At 41.5% G+C, this 20,458-nt stretch overlaps 1 protein-coding gene across 8 annotated transcripts in view; it reads right to left on the bottom strand.

Annotated features, from left to right (window-relative positions):
* Positions 1-20,458, bottom strand: part of CAMK2G (calcium/calmodulin dependent protein kinase II gamma) — a 119,710-nt gene that overhangs the window by 25,344 nt on the left and 73,908 nt on the right. For all 8 annotated transcript variants that reach the window (XM_050975938.1, XM_030241016.2, XM_030241017.2 and 5 more), the window contains exons 7-13: positions 18,644-18,746; positions 17,681-17,764; positions 16,714-16,808; positions 14,060-14,182; positions 11,621-11,704; positions 10,929-10,971; positions 3,040-3,080 (exon numbers count right to left, since the gene is read on the bottom strand). In XM_050975938.1, the coding sequence (XP_050831895.1) occupies positions 3,040-3,080; positions 10,929-10,971; positions 11,621-11,704; positions 14,060-14,182; positions 16,714-16,808; positions 17,681-17,764; positions 18,644-18,746 (573 nt within the window). The remainder of the gene's footprint in view (positions 1-3,039; positions 3,081-10,928; positions 10,972-11,620; positions 11,705-14,059; positions 14,183-16,713; positions 16,809-17,680; positions 17,765-18,643; positions 18,747-20,458) is intronic.

Below are 20,458 nucleotides of genomic sequence, written 5' to 3'. Positions count from 1 at the left end.
CTTGAACAGAAAGTAAATTAACACAAACTGGTGGTGCTTTTATCTCAATGTCTTTAAAGCCATTAAGTTTTACACTAGTGTAATAAACTATTTGTGGAAGAAATACTCTTTCAATTCTTATCTACTTTGTGGATATCTGTGACAACAGTCTTATAGTCATAGTCATCCTGGATCAGATAAAACCCATGAAGAAACTGAAACATATTTCCTCTCAAATCTCCATAAAGAGTTGATTACCAAGAAAGTTGTAAGAAACAAACAGAAAACTCTACAATCAAACAAACCAGTCTTCTTATCTGGAGGAAACACGAGAAAAAGCCTAACCAGATGGCATGATCAGCAGCAGACCCCAGTTAGAACTACAACATGCAGTGCTTGTTCTAAACCTACACGGGATGTAGAATAATTGATATAGGAAGTGGGAGTGAAAAGGATACCACAAAGCTGAAAATCTGGTTGGTGTTCAAGCCACAGTATTTGTGCTCTGCAGTACTGCAATGGGCAGAAAATCATTGTTTGTCACGAGTAAGACCAGATGCTCTTACCTCAACCAGACACTGGCACAAGTCATTTGTCAGAAATGTACAGGTGAGATCGTGAGAGGAGCTAAAATTACACGTTTCCTGCATAAGGAGCAACATGTGACAAGTATGCTGGTCACAATGGTAAGGCCACCAACCAGACAGTGACCAGCACAAAGACTGTCCTCAGCAGTCAATGGGTCAGTACTGCTCCAACAAGCAAATGGACATGGTAAAAGACTTCACTTCAAATGGGACGCAGCACCCATTTCAGTGGGACAGAGAAAGAGATAAGCCTGTAGACACAGAAATCCTACAACAGAAGTGTTAAGGATGCCCTACTAACACGCACAGACCATTATGTATTCTCTGTCTTGTCCAAGCTTAGCACTGGGGGAAAACAAGTTGTACTTTTAAAAGTCTGTATTACTGAGCAGAAGAGTAACTCAAACAGGAGCTTTAATAAGAAATACATTATTTATTTCTGAGTTTTAACACTTACAGAAACGAGGACTCAAAATCCCTACCTGAAGGAAGACACCCTTAAGGGAAAATGAGAAGACTCAACACCTCTCCCTGGGGACCCTCAGCCCAGGGTGAACATGAGCAATGCACCTCCTGGACAACACCGAGGCTGACACTGCAAAGCCGGACGGCTGTAACACTTTGGAGGGAGGAAGCTACATGGTCTCTTGACTGCAGGCCTCCAGTGTCCTGCAGAAGTGGTTTCCAGAGGACAATCTCATTCACCATGAACAGAGAATGCTATGCTCCCTAATTTACCTTCCACTCTATCGAAGTATTCAATTACACATACGAGGAGCAACACACACTGCAAAGGGATGAAGAAAAGTAAATCCAGAATTATCCTTTTCACAGAGGAAGACACTGTGTACTCCATGAACCAAACACCACAAGCTTTCTATGGAGCTGGAAGGTTCTAATGTACAGGGTCTCCTTGTAACTACATTACCAGGAAGTTGTGCCTCAAGATATATGTGTACATCCTTTGTCCATTTTTTGAATATTTTAACCCAAGATGTGACACTCCCTGAAAGCTTGTTACAAATCAAGAATCCTAAGAAGAAAGCCATTTTATCTAGAGAGGTTAACAAAAATTTGTAGAGATGTTGATATCTGCTGTTTTTCCAATTACTTCTCCCCTGCCTCATTGGGATTTTGAAGCAAGAACCTGTTGGATCTCATCTCACAACATCAGGGATACTGCATTCTTATTCCACTGGAATTCTACTGTAATGTTTCAAATATCAACAGATGCAACAACTCTAACACACTTGCTGTATTAGTGTACATGTCTTCAATGCATGTCTGTGCAACAGGCAAGCTGCTGCAATGGCCAAAAGCTCACTCTTGCAGGCACATATCAAAGACAAGAATCCTAGGACAGGAACAGCATTTTCACAGAGCATTTTGATCCAAAAATAAACAAACCCCAAAACCTGGATGTCAGTAGGGCAGAATACAGCAGAACTGTAAGAATGCATTGTTTTATTAGAGCAGTCCTGAAAACAAACACAACTCTCCTGAAAACACCTCTTATTCCAGCAGCCTGCTTGTACTGTGAGCCCTCTGGGAACAAAGCCTCATTAAAATGGAAAAGGGCTCAGAGAGCAGGAAAGAACAACTGTGCTGGTCCTTCAGTGTGAATGTCAGCCCCCCAGCACAGGGAGAATGAAGACTGCCCACAATGCTAAACCAGGAGATGAACTGTTCCACCTAACAGCTGTGGAGAAAGGTTTGGACTTCAGCTCTTCTTTTCCACGTGGAGGACAATTATCCTTCAGAACAGTTAGGGGAGGACCATGCTCTAGACTATAATTGTCTCTCCTCCAGCAAGACAATAAAGGGCTGCTGCCTGCAACAATAGAGCCTTGGCAAGGGCCTGTGTGACCTCCAGAAATAAATGATGACCATGCAACACAAAGAGTGACATTGAAGTGGGGAAAAAATAACTCCCTTCATAAGGGAACAGGAGAGTGCCTCAACTTCAGGTACATGAATTGAACTTTGAACACAATCCTCAGTTTCTGTTCTGTCCAAAGATGAACATTTGGAGGCTCCTCCTTCCCGACCCTTCTTTCCAGCTCAGCCTTCAGCATCTGTCCAAGTGAGTAGACTGAGAAACTTCCAAGGGGTCTGCTGGCTATATCATCAGTTACTCACAATTGCTCTGTGCAATTTTCCCAGTCAGAAGCACTGAACAGCACAGACTAGTCAGAGGCATGTGTAACAACTGAGCAAGTCCTTGGTCATTCTAATCCAGTGCTGACCAGTTCTCCATACATCACAGGAAGGGGAAAAGGAATTCCTGCTGCTGCAACAGTGTACAGTGTACTTAGCTACTTATGCATGTAAAGAACTCTAAGATCCCACCCAGGGTTCCATACCAAGACACAGGACTGTGGCTTTACCCTGGAAAGGGACAGGCACCAGAGAGACTGGCTGCCTTCTGTTCAGATGGTGGGAGAGACAGTGAAATGGCAAAGCAAGAACTTACCTTCACTCCATCTGACTTCTTATTCAGCAGGCTTTTAGCAGCTGTGGAGAAAAGCAGAAGTAGATCACATTTTGGTTTCAAGACTATCTTCTCTCTCTTTCTTCCCCCCACTTCCCTCAAAAAAGCACAAAAACTTCAGAAGGACAACCATCCTGCTAATTTCTCTCTAGCAGCAAGAGACCTGGAAAACAGGATAAGTCACTCATCAAATTCATCCTTATAGCAGAGGGTCATCTATCCTATCTATTTTTCACTTATTCAGGCAAAATACTACCACTTTCACCACCTCAAGAAGACCAAGTCTGAAATGGCAATTTAGAGCTTCTCTGTCAATCTCCCATTCACACACTGTGACCCCACCCAGAAGTGTCAGCAGTTACAGGGGGAAAAGAAACCTGTCTGATTTTTGCAACAGGATAAAGGCTGCACCTGTAAGTGCAGCCATTCATGTAACAGATGTGGTTTATAAAGGGGTGGTGATAATACAGAAGCCTTTTAATTACTGTTATTCACAGTTTCTCTGGGAATAGCTGGATAGCTAAAAGAAAGGGACTGAAAAAGTGCAAAAGACAGCACCTGAAAACTGTAAAAAAAAAAGGAAGAATGGCAAAAGAGACAGGGAACTAGGCTAAATTTCTTAATTGAAAGACAAAAATGCTCTGCTGTGCTCAACTTGAACAACTGGCACTACCAATGAAACTGAGAATGATAAGCACACACAGACAGCCCATTACAAATGCCTGGGAGAAGGCATACTTGGGAGTGATGAAGGAGCTGCTTCATCTATTACAGCAAAGTGGTACATTAACCATGACTCAACAGCAAGACCCCATCTAGAACTTCAACAGATACAAACCATTTCTTGTCTACTTATGAAGAATGTATTCAGTTGTATCAAGTTCTGTAAACAGCACTGTACCAGCAAGACAACTACTGTACCAACACATGCTGTGGCTCTTCTAAGCAGCTACCTTCTGGGTCTGGGCACATGGGTTTTAGGTGCAGCAAAGATGAAGCCTAGAGAAAAGGCAAATCCTAAGACAATGCTGACATGACTGTTGAAATTCCCAAAGACACACTGACCAACTTGCACAGGGTGCTCAGTCTCTCTAGAGCCAAAACATTTAGGCAAAACTAGGCAAAAAAGGTTTTTGCAATACCTAAGCAACTGTTCAAATTTTATGTCAACCACATTTTCCACTCTGCCTTCTCTACAAGACCCTACAGACATGGATTAACTACACAATATTAGCTGAGTTGGTGCAAATGACTACAGCATCTCCTCCCAAAAAAGAGGTGGCATCCCATATAAGCTTACTAGAATCTTTGAATTGGTTTCCTAATTCTACTCTCTAATGCAAGTATAAAGCTAGATTACAATTTTGTTTTCATTCCAGCTCTCAGAAGCCAAGAACATTGGAAGAACCTCATGCAGAGGTTTTCTGAATGTGATGTGTCAAAACACTGTGTTCCAATGTGCACACATTAAAGGTGGGTAAAGCAACTCATCTGCCCTGCAACAGTCTCTTTTCTGAGTGTACACAAAGCATTTCAAGACTGCAAGACAAGTAAGTTCTTGCCACCTTCAAAGCATGACAAAGGCTAGCTTGATTCTACATGCAAGTGAGAAGGAGAACAATGTGACTATGGGGTCAAAAGGGATCCAGCATTCATACCACACATGCATGAAGGCATCTCAAACAACATCTGCTGAAAACAACAAACTGTTACGGCCTTACAACACTTCAGAAGGAGTAAAGGATTCTGCAACTTAACAAATACGCCAAATGGGACATCCTTGAAGTGGGAAAAAAAAAAAGCACCATCAGAGAAGCAAAATAGTATCACCATATGTTCTGCGAACAACCCAGACAAGCAGGGAAGCAACATTGTTCACACTTTCTGCAGTTTTCCCACAACCTCCCATTTGTCTTTGTGGACAGAGACAGCTAAAATCATGTTCTACAACGTTAGAGCAAATTCAGCTGAGAGTCCCTCCCTGCAGCCCAGCACTATGTAATGCTGATCCGTGTTCCCTGGTGCAGCCTGCCCATCCAGCCTCCTTCCCTGGCTGTACCTCAGCATGACACACACTGCTCTCCCACAGGCCTGACAGCATCCCAGGACTGTAGAAAGAAACTTGGTCTGTGATGTATTTGGTTCATGCACCATCCTGTGTTAATAAAGAGCTGGAGAGCCCATGAAATGCATTTACACACAAAGATGACTCAGACACCAGGGAAGCATGCAGGTCTACCCACAGATCAACCTGTACAAATGACAAGACACAAATAAAAGGGGATGCAAGAGGAATTTCTGCACAAGCAACAGACAAGACTTCCTGTAACAATAATCCTTTTAGAAGACAGGCAGATTAGCAAAGAGACAACAGGAGGGGAAATATCCAAAGACACATGCAGGCAGATTCTTTGCTGTTCCTGAAACAGCCTTGTCCCAATGCTCTATGGTTTTCCAAGTGTGAGATGCTAGGACTAATTTTTTCTATCTTTCCCATTTTCTCTGCATGTTAAAGGGATTAAATTCCCTCTTCTCTCACCTTCTATAAGTTAAGAGTTCTTCTAGAATAAAGAAACATGAAAGCACATGCTGCTAACCCAGTAACTTAAAAACACAATTCTGCTCCTGGCTTAACAAGACACTCTTCAGTTAAACTCTGAAGTGAAACACAAAACACTTCTCCTGCACATACTCCTCCCTCTTCCCACATTTTTCAGTTCTGGCATCCATAGTAAACAGCCTGGGCTCTGGACCATGCTCCTGGCAGAAATACAAATCCTTAATGCTGAACTCATCAGCAATAAACACCAGACACTCTGGATGTACCAGAGCCAAGGGGGGACTGAAAAGGAAATACTCACTCCAAAGACAGCCACGGATAGTGCCTTCCCCAGTGCCAGCCCCACTCCTCCTCTTCCAGAGAGCAATCCTTCATCCAGCCAGTCCCTGGGTTTGCTCTGTCCTCAACTGCCAAAACTCAGTTACATTTCTCACTTCAATTAAGCTTCCACAGAATTCTTTTTTGGGATGCAAGAAGAACACTGGGGCTGCTTCTATTAAGTCTGACTAACTTTTGATGCTAGTCTAACAAACAAGCCAAGTTCTGACTTCTAAACACAAGCATTTATACCTGAAGAATTCTGGACTTTACTGAGACATCATAAAATAAAAACTGTATCATACCAACACAGACTTCCCAATGGTACACAGTTGCAGCTTGTCATTCTCATATTCTTAGTTAAAAGAAAGTAATACTAACTATTTCTCAAATTGATGTCACATCTCGGGTCACCACAAGGAGCCAACAGTCAGTGTGCAGTCACAAGAGGCACTCTTGCTACCATCACACACAATAACCATGAATGCAGTGTAATTTCAAGAATATCTATTTATTAATGACAAACACCACAATAAAAACTATTCCCAGAGCTTTCCTGAACTTTAGAGAGAAGAACGTAGAGTAGAAGAAATCATTCTAATCATTTACATCCACTTTTGATGATAAATTAGACTCTCTGGCTATAGTGATAAACAATTAAATGCAGTAATGAAATCCATATCACTCTAGGAAGTTGCAAATGGAAGTTACTAACTGCAATCCACTACTTTGGCAGGTCCACACTGTAGTAGTTCAGCACCATTCACTGAAACCCTTACTGTTTCTTAAGAGATTTGGTAGATACAGAGAAAACACCTAAAAAGAACTTAATCTTTCATCTTCTGCTTGGGAAATGTGGTTTCCAGTGATGCTATACTTATTGAGTCAAAGCTCTACAAATACCTTAATAATTTTTTCCCCCTCCGTATTTTCCTACCTTTGGATTCCTACCAGGAGATACAAATTTCTGGTCCTGAATCAATATCTACCTAACATAACAAAGTAGAAACTACACATCAGTCAAAGAAAAGAACTCAAATTTCAACCTGAGTATCGATATATATGTATATATACATACACACACATGCACAAAATAGCCAAAATTCTGTTTCACACTTCTGGAAGGGAGGTATAAGAAGACAGCAAAATATTTCAGTATCACTTCAGTATTTGTATTACTTCCTCCTTCCTGCTCTTTAGTCAGCTAAAAAAATGTCTCTGTACAGGTTACACTAAATATACACAAGGATATTCAGGCCTTCTTTACTTAGTTAGAAAGAACTCTGCTCCTCAAATCTGCCTCCAGACTCTCTCAACCTCACCTATCTAGCCAAAAACTCAAATCTGCATATTGGAGTGTTAATAAAGACATGTAAGAGACATGTAACGAATTCCAGTTATTGTCACACTCTGCCACAATAGCTCCCTCACAAAACTGACTTTAGCAAGCAGTGACAACCCAGAAGAAAGCTCAACATCAGTTAAAAATAGAGGTTTCAGGCATAGGATGTAATTACCTGCAATGTCTGCCTTAGGATCTATTTTGAATAGAGGACTTGTGCTGAACCACGTGATAGAAATTAATTTCCCAGTGTGAAAGCTTGTTGAACAGCTCCCCAAATTAACAGTTGCAATCCACTTAGGAAAACAGTACTAAGAATTTCACATAGGCCACTTGTAAGTCGTGCATAAAAATTGGCTTATGGAGAAAAGCCACTTCTCAGCATTTTGTGATGCTCCTCCTGGCATCATGGCTGCTCCTAAGATGAAAACCAGCTTTTTTTCATCATTTTACTCAGTTTATAGCAAGCCTATTTACAGAGTTTTATCTACATAAATGAGTCCAGGCACCCTTAAATATAACAGGAGTCTCTAAAAACCTTGCCAACTCTCTTCTAGTAATAAATTTACATTTACTTCTCAGAAGATGATTTAGGAGTTTCTTGCATATGATCTAATCAGTTGATTTACCGACTGCATTTCTGAATTCTGTAAGTGAATGCAGATCAAATCAGTGCTTGCTTGGATCATCTGAACATCTGAAGCCCCAAGCGAACACCCAAGTAATCCTGTGTACACCCTGGTGTGACCCTAACAATCCTACAGCAAAACTTAGATTGCATCATTCTCTCTTGCAGCTGAATTAACACCTTACCAGAGTGTGGAGAGAAGCTACAAAGCTCTTATTGTAACCAGGTTTCATCTTCCTGACTTATGCTGAAAGAAGTGCAACTGTACATGCTTTTAACAAACAGCCTGCAGCTGGCCTGAGATGCAATCTTCTAAAAAGAGCCACAGCCAATATTAAATGGCTGAATATATCATAACTGGGGAAAGGAACCAGATATCCTTTAACTTAACTGGCCTGGGGCAAAAGGCACATAGCAAGCAACAAATTACTCATGAAAGAACAGAAACCTTTTTTTCTTTGTAAAAAGCAAGAATTTTTGATGAGCTAAAAAATGGGACAGAGAGCACCACTACAGATACTTTAGGAATACAATTTGTCAGGCCTATACAGAGAAGGATCTCCATACTACAAAATGTGACACAGGAGATAGTAATGACAACAATATAAAAGGAGTCTTCTCATATTTCCTGCAGATAGTACAATCATGCCTAATTAATTGATACTGGGGTCACATGAGACTTTATTCTCCTCTTTGTTCAAAACATCTACCAAAAAAGCTTTTAGGAGATCTCATCCCCAGGCAGGAAGAAGCTTCTCTCTTCATAAATCTACTTCCCTGTCTGCTGGGAATGGGACTTTAAAAAGTCCACAAAATAGTGTCACCCAATTAGAGAAAAATAAAAACCCCTTAAGGGCTTTAGGGAAAGAAAGAAATATTATTGCAGAACCCTTCAAGTCTGAGGTCTACCTAAAGTTCCCACAAAAACTTTTAAACTTATTACTTTTAGTTAGCATGCATTTATTCTTTAATTCCAGCAGATGTATCTACTTCAACTGCAGCCAACAAGAAAACCTAAGTAAATTAAAAAATAATTACAATTTTAAAAAGTCAAGCTCATATTACACACAGTCGAGCAAAGGAAACAGGAGTAGATGATCTCATCCCTCTAAAAACACTTACAAAGGAATTGCTACTCTGGACAGAGGCTTTGCATCTAAATTCACAACATCTCTCTCTGGACAGTTTTTCTGAGTGTCTCATACTTGGAATCACAGTTTATATTCAAAGCAGAACTCAGTGACACTGCAAACCTTGCACTCACTATGGGCCACCTAGGATTTCCTTTTCTTCAGCTGTTAACTGAAGTGGATCCAGCAGCTTCAGCCCTTGACACAGAGAAGAATGAGTAGAGCAAGCTTTTTCCTCCTCAGTACTAGCTCAGGGATTAAGTGGATGTACAGGTCACACACCATTAAGGAGAACCCTTCTCTCTGGCATTTCATGTACTCAAAATCTTACCCATAACAGATTTTCTCACCCAAGCACTCCTGCAGCTTCATTAGAAGTGACAACATTCGCAGACTACAAATTATCTAAAACTTCTGTTTATTAAAAACAAAGAATAAAACCCCTGACTATTTCAGAATCATCAATTAAGTGAAATAAAGATGAGCTGTGTAAACAGAACAAAAACTGTTCACACCAGCAGAAGGCCCAAGAAAATGTTTAGCTCTGTACAGGCCCGTGGAAGTCCTGTCATTGTGTCATAGCTTCTCAAACAGTTATTTCAGAATCAGTCTCAGAAAACAGTATAGCATTTTAAAGTCCTGTAATAGCATAAATGTGGGACAGATGAATGGATAAAATTACTCTGTCCCTTTAAGGCTAAACTATGAGAAATGCAGAAAAAAGAAATTGTAGTCAGAAGTAATGCTGACATATTGGCACAGGTCTACCTGAAAGCTAGAAAGAAAAATTAGTTTGGATGTTGGTGAGGGCTGGCCCTTAATTGTAGCATAGTTTCACATAACTGTTTTTTTTACATCACCATACAGAAGGTTAAAAACGCTGCCTTGAATTCACAGAAGAATGTATGCATGAATGTGCACTTTGTGTGCTGGGATGATCATTTCACAGAGGTTTTCATTCCAATTACAAGTTTATTGTAACAACATCCAGAATATAAATATTGGTATCCACCATTAGTAAATGGCCAGATGAAATCAATACACTTCCATCATCACATAATCCACACAGCAGACTTCCACTTGAAAGCAGCTGTAGTCAGGTGCAATAAAAATCTGACTCATGCATTCAATGACTGCTCTTTTAAAAGAGAAAGATAATTACAAAGAGGGTAAAGAAAACAAAGATCCCATAAACCAAAAGCACTTACAAATAGAGGTTTTCCACCCAAATGAAAATGAACACAGATAAGACTGCGTCACCTAGGTGTGCTGAGCCAAGACACTAATCTTCCAAAAAGCATGGATTTACATGTTGAGATCTGCATTTTCAGTAAATGCACTACGTAATGCACTTGGGTGGGAGCCAGACTACTAGCTATTAAATTTAAAAGGATGAAAACCACTTCTGAGACTCCAAGAAGGAAAACTAATAGCCAGACACTTCAGACCCATTTTTGATGAGTCAAAGTAATACTATACCTAAATAGCTCCTGTCCCTATTCTCACCAATATTACTTCCCTGTCCCTGCCTCAAGTCTGAAGGAAACACTCCTACCTAATAAGAGCTCTTCACTCCTGGTTTATGATGGGAAAGCTAATGATACCAGCTAGAATTTCTCACAAGTAATTTGCTAACAAAATATCATGAGATGATTATGGAAGCTGACTTTACTTCTCTTTTGTACCAGACTACAATATCACGTGCTTATCTCCAAACAAATCATTTCCTATTTCACACTGGTCACCAGCTGAGGCAAAGTGACCACCATTATACTATGATGAACTGAAACCATGTTTCCTCCCCTCCTACTTGACCCCAAAATGGTTAAAATATTTTCCAGGTCACTCACACAAAACAAAACCAAGGAAGGGATGGGAACATTGAGAACTTACCTGAAAAATTCCGAGACACAAGCATCGTTGTGAGGATTGCACCCTGTGGGGAAGACAAAGCAGGGATTACAGAAAGTGCCACTTGAGAGAGGGGCTGGGCTGACCCATGGAGGACACAATGTGTCAGTTACCAATGCAGAGATACACCACTGGTACTCTGAAGAGCCCCAGTGTATCCAGGATTCCCACATGTGGCTCTTAGGCCTGACACGGGACCATTCGTGGTCCTGCCTTTCTAGAGCAGCAGCTAGATGCCAGGCAGGATAGCCTAGGAAATCTGAAATGGCACCAAGAATTAAACACATAGCTGCTTCCTAGATTTCACACAGCAGAGAGCTGCTTTGTGCACAGGCCAGAGGCTTTGCCCCAGCTGCAGGCAATTGGTAACACTAGTACTGGAAGGTGCAGAGTGTTCAGAACTAAAAGTCCCAGAACTACCCGCTCTGTTTCAAGTCACTGGCAGAAACTAGAAGGGGTGAATATGTAGCAGAGGAGGCATAGGAAGCTTAGAGCTTAGAGAAAGAAACTACCCAGCTCCTCAGTACACTACTTCAATGCCCTATACTGGAGGATCACATATGGTACTTCTCTAACACTGTGCTAGACATGAAAAAAAGTATTGCTGCTAGGAAGGCACTAACCTCAAATTCAGAGAACTAAAACCACACCTAAAGGGAATTAGATGTACTTACCTTTAGCTTTCTTCTAGCATTGAACTTTCTCAAGCATTCCACAGTCTCCTGCCTGTGCATCATTGATGCGACAGTGGATCGTTGCTGAAAAACACGAAGAGCAGAAGATCAAGAACACACCCATACCAAATCAGCCAGGGAAGTTCATTCCACTTGCACAAAGTCAACACATTCAGGCTGACAGGGCCAAGCCTCTCACCACTGCATGGCTGCAAAGCACTGCAACTGGTTCATAACCTGAGAACTTCCATCAAGACGGGCTATGACTGCACTCAAGAAATTTATGACTGAAGTAAAGGTGAGAATCAGTGCTCCCTGCCTTTCAGGCACACACAGGATTTAAGATAGTAAAGAAGAAGACAAAGAATACCCTTGGGAAACTGCGTTAGAGGCACTACAGAGAAGACCTGGGCTGCATTAGCTACAGTTTGAAAGGGAAATTTCAAGCAGTAAGGGAATACTTCTGAGCAGCAGAGCTCTTGAACATGGTAACCCCCTGCATGTAAGAGGTTGACTAGCAGAGGCCTTGGCATTTTTGTATCAGTATTGCAGAAACAGATTCTCAGCAGGTAAGAGAAAAGAGCATGTATTTCTATTGTACCAATGGAAAAAAATGAGCATAATCTCTATGCAGCGATGCACATCTGTCATCCACAGCAGACTGGGATGCCATCAGCTGCTAAAAGACAACTTCCCAGAAGAGCTGCAGCCATTAAGACCACAAGAGGAAATCAGAGACTGTTACTGTTAAGCATTTAGAGCACATGAGGAAGCCAGTGACTAATGCCAAAGTAGCTGCTGCTCTTGCATAGAACCACAAGCCTGAATTCCCTTTATGAGGACAGTGGGTGAATTTATAACCCGGCAGATAAGTGTGAACAAAGTCTCCACTAGCTTTCTCTTGCTTGGGAAAAATTCTTCAATACCCAAAAGATCTGTAAACTGTGTGTATATTCAGCTAGTTTCATGGGAAGTCTCTGCTTTGATCCTATTGTCAAAGCTGGTCACCTATTGCAGTACACATGGCAGTGTGTCGGGAGAATATAGCCAAACTGTCCTCAAACAACTCTGGCTGGTTCCTCCAGCCTCTTCAGGAGAAACAGTGATGTCCAGTTATTCAATGTGCACTTACAAGAATCAGGATACATACTTCAGAAGTTCAGTGATGCTAAGACACTCTGTGTCTCAGATAAAGTTTTAAACTTTTTTAGATTTCCAACAACATTTACTTTAGAGGAGCCATACCTATCCAGAAAAAAAACAGATGTTGTGCACACAGGGACTACAAAGCAAAGGGAAACAACAGACTCGACAGGAGGCAGTTTCAGCAAGAAGCTGACATGGCTGGGAAGTGAAATCAGACTCTCCCTAGCTCAGAGAAGGAAAGTTGCCACAGGGAATGGGCTATCATAATACAGCTTTGGCTACAGGCATTGAGAGGAAAGTTGAATACACAGGAATTTGATTATAAGCATGCAGGGAGAAAAAAAAAAGATATGCAGTCTCAGCTAGTGTGAAGTTTTGACTTCCAAGGAACTTGTATCATTTTACAGCAGACACTCCTGTTAGACAGATGTTCACATAATTGACTTTAAATCGCTATCTGTTGATTTGTGGTATAAGGACACCACCACCACAGTTTCTCAAGAACAAATGAGCAAAGGAGCACACTAGACCCATCCCAGAAGTATGCTCTGGTATTACCAGAGCATCTGGTAAGACTTAGGTCAAACTATTTCATCCTGCAGAGATAAAAATGCATCACTGCTGCCCTCCCCTACACCCATACTCATCTGTGTTCTGGGATTTCCTTGCCAACTTTGCAAAAGATGAAAAATACTTACGTGTGAGGTCTATCAAGGCAGAAACTACATACACAGAACAGCAAAAGATTTTTTTAGTTTACAGATTTAGATTCTCAAGTTTACAGCCAGTTAAGCTGCAGCATAGCAGAAATGTCCCAAATATTGCCAAGATGCTATGTTGGAAACTGAAGCAGAGATGAAGAACAAAATGGTTCTAAAATTTTTGTCTGATGCCAAACTCCATTTGACATTTGAGGATGCTATGGATTGGAAAAGATGTGGAGAAAAAACCAGAAGCTCTGGACACTGACAAAATTCTAAAAGGATAAGGGAATTTTTTTTTTTTTTTTTTTTTTTTTTTTTTTTTTTTTTTTTTACTACTGTGGCAATAAAAGCAGCATGACAAAGTTGGCTTGTTGAAGGTCAGTACCCAAAGGAAAAAAAAAACAACAAAAAAAAAAAAAAAAAAAAACAAACAAAAACAAACCAACCAAACAACCAATCCATCTGAAATATTTGAAATTGTAGTGAGGGGTGGAATGTGGTGCTTTTGCCACCACAGAAATATACTGGGTCCTTCAAGTCTTCCTGGCATGTCCATTCAAGGCAAACCTGTAAAAAGGAGAACACTTACACAAACCCATGGGTGTTTGAGAGCCTGGTCGGCTGTGATGCGCTTCGCTGGGTTTATCGTCAGCATCTGGTTGATCAAATTCTTGGCTTCGGGAGTCACAGTGTCCCACTCAGGTGATGGGAACTAAAAGAGGAAGAAGGAACAGATGATGAACTGAATAGAAATATCTTCTACTAGCACAAGAGATTTTTCCCTGCTACACAGCTAAATGCCAACCTTTGCCCTTTTGATACCAGGGCTAACACATTTGCAAAACCCACTAATTTTTGTGAAAACTCATTCTGAACAGAAAACATCCTGAATCCAACAAATGAATGGCACCAGACAGCAGGACACACCTGTACCATTCACCAGACATAAGCAAGAAGATTAAGAGTTTAAAAGCCTTTTAGGAATCACTCAGACCTTTGAATTTCTTTCACACTCAACAGTAAAAAAAGTTAAGTCACAGGTCTTTTTAACTGAGTTCTTACATGAAAAACACAGGCACTATCTTTTTTTACCCCACCTGTCTGTTTCTACAGCATGCTAAAAGCTCTAACAGCTTATGAAAAATCACAGCTAACTGCAGTAAAACTGCCCAAAAGCAAAACCCACTAACAGGGAATATCCCATCAGGTACACTTTTCCCACCATAAAGCACAATATCCTGGAACAATACCACTTGGGTGTAGCAACCCACCAGCAAGCTGTTAGCAATCACCTACATACCAAGATCTTTACCTGGGGGCAAGAGAGATGTAGCAGTGGATGGGAATACAGAAACATGAAAACAAAGGAAAGAATTTTAAGTATTTCCACTGCTGATCACCCACAAGGGGTAACTGCTTTCTGCTATAATTCCAGCAACGATAAAGATGAGATATTTACACCATCCTGTAAAGGCTTGCATGTGGAATGGATGACAGCATGCTGAGATTAAATCCTATGACTCTACTGTACAAATACAGGTGATCTTTAGAACACAAATATGCTGTTGGGGTGAAGCTCCGTGTCCTTACATGGGAGAAAACAATGGATTTATCCTGAAAGCATTTCCCTACAGTACTACATAATTTAGAAAAAGTTTATTCCGTCTTTTTTTCTCATGCTTTTCTATCACTTTACTCAGTTGGGCCATACCAATACACCTGCTGTATTTGATTTGTATGTAATCTCATTTCTGCATCTGCAGGCATCACTAAGGCATTATACAATTTGTTCTGCAAACATTGCAAGAGGATACTCAAAAATCATGATACTGAAGTTTCAAGCAAGGACACTTTTCCCATACCTGAACTCTGAAGGATTCATGGTAATGTCTTGCAAAACCCCCACCCAACAGCACAAAGTAAAAAAAAAAAAAAAAAAAAAAAAAAAAAAGAGGGGCGAAAAAAAAATCACTGTTGCCACTTACTGTATGGTCAAGGGAGAACAAAAGACTGGTCATGTGCCTACAGGCCCCAAATGAGGGAAGGATCCAGTGAAATTTGTTCATTATAGATAAGAATTCAAAAACAATAGATAGGTAAGGAGGAATCAGGCACTTCACTCTTCATGACTTACAGAAAGAGGTATTTAATCCCTGAAGTGCTTTGAAAATCCCCATTGATATAATTAGTGGAAAAATGCTTCAAATAAGAACCACCAGCACAAAAACTGGAGGGGCAGAAAGGCAAGAGAAGAACACAAGTCCATTTAAGGCTATCAAGTACAAAGACATCACTTTGCTCTCACTCAGGAAAGTCACAGAGCCAGGACACAGGCAGAGCTTTGCTCTCACCAGCACAGCTGCTCTCATGGTCTCAAGCACAGAAGCTGGGAGGTAACTGGCAGAAGGCAGTCCAGCAGAACCCTCATCTTTTGGGGTTTTATTTTTGTTTAATACAAACCACAAGACAGCCTACAAAAAGAACTCCCCAACTTCCTCTTGATATTCATGCCCACAGGCTTTGAGCTAGGATTTCCAGGAATTCCTTCTTCCCTCTCAAGCCTCTCCTTACATGGGAGAATTTATGTACAACATTAAAGCTGTGGTACTCAAACTATATTTTATTCCACCTTTGCTTCCCTCCTACTAACCTCCTTGCTATTCCTCTTTCAGGCCCTTTTTACACCTCAGTTTTGCTGCACTCTAAGAAGCATTCCATGATCTGTTTGGCTTTTTACAAGAGCCTCCAACCCAATCCACCATGCTGATCCCCACCACAAAGCCACCCCTCCAATGGTCCCCCAACCATTCATTCTTCTCACTGGGCTCCATGCTTCCCATGGACTACAGCACAGAGGATTAAAAGACCATAATTGAAGCTAATATTCTACAGAATACATCCCCATACTTTTTATTAGGCCTTGACAAAGACCAGCTCCTTCATTCTATCTTCCCTCCACTCCACTAAAAATATCAGCATTACTAGAAGACACCGTTTCCCACCCTCTGCGGTTCCCTAACACGTGCCAATGTTCTAGTGCCCACTGTGATGCTTTCCCTTCATATCCCTTCAGCAGCCCCAGACAGGACTGTATCCCAGGCGGTGAAGATAATGAGGTGTATGAGCACGTCAAACGTCACTTTGCACAGAAGCTTGGCCTGCTGCAGGATGCCAGGTAAGACAGTGCCATGTTTTGGATGGCTTCTACACCCATGCAGGTACTCAGCAAGAAAGTGCCCTTACGTCATAGGCTCCGGCCTTGATCTGCTGATAGAGTTTGTGCTGATCTTCATCCCAAAAGGGAGGGTACCCCACTAGTAATATGTACAGAATCACTCCTGGGAGGGAGAGACACAGATACACTATGGTTAGGCTAATATGCCATGTATTCCTTCAGCCCCTCTTCCTTCCCTCCTGGCAGTCCCCAAGGCAATGATTGCTCCATGTATTCATTTGCCATCATACTTAGCCTTCTGAGATAGCAAAACAAAGTACAAATCTGTCATCTGCTGGACCTCACCTTGGCACTTCATGTTCAGCTCTTAACACAAGTGTCAAGAGTTAGAATGAGCTGTATAATGTCCTTCTACCCTCCTCTGGCTACTATGGCTGGTGAGCCACAACTCCCAGCTGCTCTAAGAGTAAGATGAAGCCACATCTCCTAGGGTTCCTGGGCAGCAAGGGACATTTTAGGAGGGACTCAGTTTTTAGATGCTTACTGTGCATGGTGTTGGGACAAAAATGACACTGACAAAGCTGACACTCCTGGCCTGCAGAGAACCATTTAGTCCATGTCAGGCAACACTGATATCACAAATCTTTAAACTTATCTGTCCCAGATACATTAACACTTACTTCTTTTCTTTAAAAAAAATCATCCCTTTTCAGTATTTAATCTTCTACATAGTTAGTGTAATAGGAAATTGCTACAGTTATCTAAACAACTGACTCTGCAAAGCATAGACAGCTCCTATCTCTTGAGTCTCAAACATCTGATACGTGGCCCAAGGAAAAGATTGGGAGCCAGAATCAAGTGAGTTCAGGCTCCAGTATTTATTCCATCTACACAAGGTGCTTATTCTCAATTGTGCCTTCATATCTCCACCCAGCAAGAAGGAGCACTGTGCACCCTCCCAGCAACAGGCTACAAAGAACCACTCTTTTACATGGAATGATGTTGTTAAATGTAAAACATTTTGTCAAATCTTACCACATGCCCATATATCCACCGGTTTTCCATAAGGATCTTTTCTTAAGACTTCAGGGGAGAGGTAGCCTGGAGTACCAGCAAACCCTGCCAGAAAATGGATGACGTGAAGTACTTACAGTACCCAAGCAGAAGAGAGCTTGCCGTATCACAAAATCCACTAGTGGTAACTAACAAATTTCAAAACCTGTCTCTCCCACCCTTCATCTCTTATTTGCTAGAGCTGTCTCTTGGTAAACCAACAAAAAGAGGCAAGAAACCCCCAAATAAATCAGAAAATCAGATGGGATCCAGCATCTATGTACTGCAAGGAAAACAGATGAGTAAGAGGGTCCATGTCAACCAGCTGGGCACAAACATGTATGCCAGGCCTTATATAATTGTTACATATAATGGCTTGGAGTTTGAAAACACAAGACACAAATGGGACACATCTGATTGCCGAGTGGTATGGGAAGACCAGGAGAAGGAATTGTTTTTCCAGAATCTCTGCAGCATTGCAGAGTATCAGAGCTGATTTTTAGCCTGAAAAGGTCTAATTTCTAATTATGTTTTAGCTAAACAAAAATAAGGTCAGATCCAAATGTGCCTGCCGAAGGCTAGGTCAAATGCATTTCTGTAAAGTGACTGAACAAAATTCCAGATGTCTGCACTTCTGAGCAGTAGGAAAGTTCAGATCAGGGTCTAAACTTAGCAGCTGCATTCATCTCTGACACTAGCATCTACTGTAAACTGAGAAGAAAAATAGAGAAACACATAGCCATTTCTTCTGTCTTTCTTTATTCGTTTTTTCTCTATTGCACCTAGGCTTGAGCCTAAGACCCAGAGGCTGTCATGCTTGGCAAAGAAACAGCCAAATACAGAGAAATGTGCTGGAAGAACTGAGACAAAGTACTCAGGAGGATGCAACTCAATCAGCCACCAGAAAACAGGGGAGCAAAGCTGGGAAAGCTCAAACAGTCTTACCAAACCAGGCCTGCTGCTCTCCCTGGACTTCTATAGCCAGTCCGAAGTCAGCCAGTTTGACAGCAGCACCCTTACATTTACTCGCTAGTAGTAAATTCTCAGGCTGAGGAGAAGAAAGAAAAAAAGAGAGTAGGAATGAAAGACTGACATCCTTGTTAAAGCCTCTCACATAGTAGTCACATCACTAAATTGCACCCACTGACTGAATTTAGCATGCAGTACTAAACCTTTTCAGATGAAGACACAGCAACAGCAATGAATGGCCTTGACCTAGAGTGGCAGAAAATTGTCAAGTCTAACACAAATCCTCTGGCCCCTCCGTGAGAGAGAGCCTCTTCCAACCCAGCCCATGCTGACACCAGAGGGCACTGGCAGTACAGCTCCTGCAGCACTTAAGCCAAAATTCTATTCTGCCCTCCTCAAAGAGGATAACTGGGGGGAGGGGAAAGGGAATCGGGGGGTGGGGGGAGGGTGGGGGGGGTGGGAAGAAGGGAGGGACAATGCAGGAGATAGAATCTGCAGTGATGTTTCTCCCCTTGAACATTAGACAGTCCCCAAGGCACTGAAAAAGTAAATATGATGCTAACAAGGGCTGCCAAACACACTGCTGTAACGTGGGAAGGCATCATCTGGCTAGGCAGTAGTTTTCATCCCTTACAGAAAAAGCCTCAGCCTCAAACTGGCATGAGAAGCACAGCAGTGAGTGTTCTTGTAAGCAATTTTTTCATGCTACACATTTACAGCAGCATAAAATATTCTGTCTTGCTACTGCTGCCATCACCTATACAAGAAGCAACCATGTCACTTTTTCCATGTGCCAGGAAAGGGAGACAGACTTTTGACCCTCGTATTTTCACCTTGAATGAATCTCACTCAAACCATAATTCTGTTGTGTTCCAGCAGAGGACTGCAGCAGAAGGCCTTACACAGCTCCAAAAAGTGGACTGAGAATTGGCAGCTTCCTCTGAAGCACCAGAGCAGCTGGTGCTTCATGGGACCCTTTGAAACCTCAAAGCCTTTAAGTTGATGACTATTATGGCTTTGCAGGAAAATCAACTGGAAGATAGGCAGGTCAAACGGTGGTTTCTCATCCTAACCTCTTCTCATCTTTTATGCAATTCGTTATCAAGTTGATTTTTTAATTGAGCAGGATGGATACCTGGAAATCCAGAAACAGGAGCTTGTCTCAGTTTCAAAAATCTGATAAGGGTCTTTTTTGTAGCCTGCTCACTATTTCACCCCATAGCAACTCTTCACCCCTGTTCTGCCTGACAAGATGCTTTGCTCACTCATCTGTCCCAAAGTACTGGGCATGTGCCTCTTCTGCCTTGAATGAAAGGAGAAAAGCCTTCCTCAACACAGTCCTTGCCATAAGCAGCATGGAAGGAAGGACAACTGGGTCTCCATAAATTTGGATTCCACTAGCTTTTCACTATATGGCAAGAAGAAAAGATTGTGGTAATTAAGCTACACTAATGAAAATTCACCTCTATAAACAAGACCCTAAAGCAGAAGATAATTAAATATTCTGAAAATCCCTCTCAACTTCAGATTGCACCTAGTTTAGCTTGACTAAGAGCAACATTTAAGACAGACTTGTGCGAGTTAAGCACTTTGTACCTCTATTTTAGAAGCAAACACCTTAAGGCTAACGGTGCTTATCCATGTGCATGTTGGCCAACATATGGGTTGTCTCAGGTTTCACATACTTTTTGGTGAGGATGTGAACACACTCTCTAATTTCTTACAGTCCCTCTATAGGCAGCTCAATATTTGACATTTTTTAATAATATGTTAGCCAAAATACAGGCTTAT

This window comes from Serinus canaria, chromosome 6 (genome assembly GCF_022539315.1).
Source record: "Serinus canaria isolate serCan28SL12 chromosome 6, serCan2020, whole genome shotgun sequence".
In the NCBI taxonomy this organism is placed as follows: domain Eukaryota; kingdom Metazoa; phylum Chordata; class Aves; order Passeriformes; family Fringillidae; genus Serinus; species Serinus canaria.
Note: the sequence above shows the minus strand (reverse complement) of the source record. Positions and strands in the feature narration are given on the sequence as shown.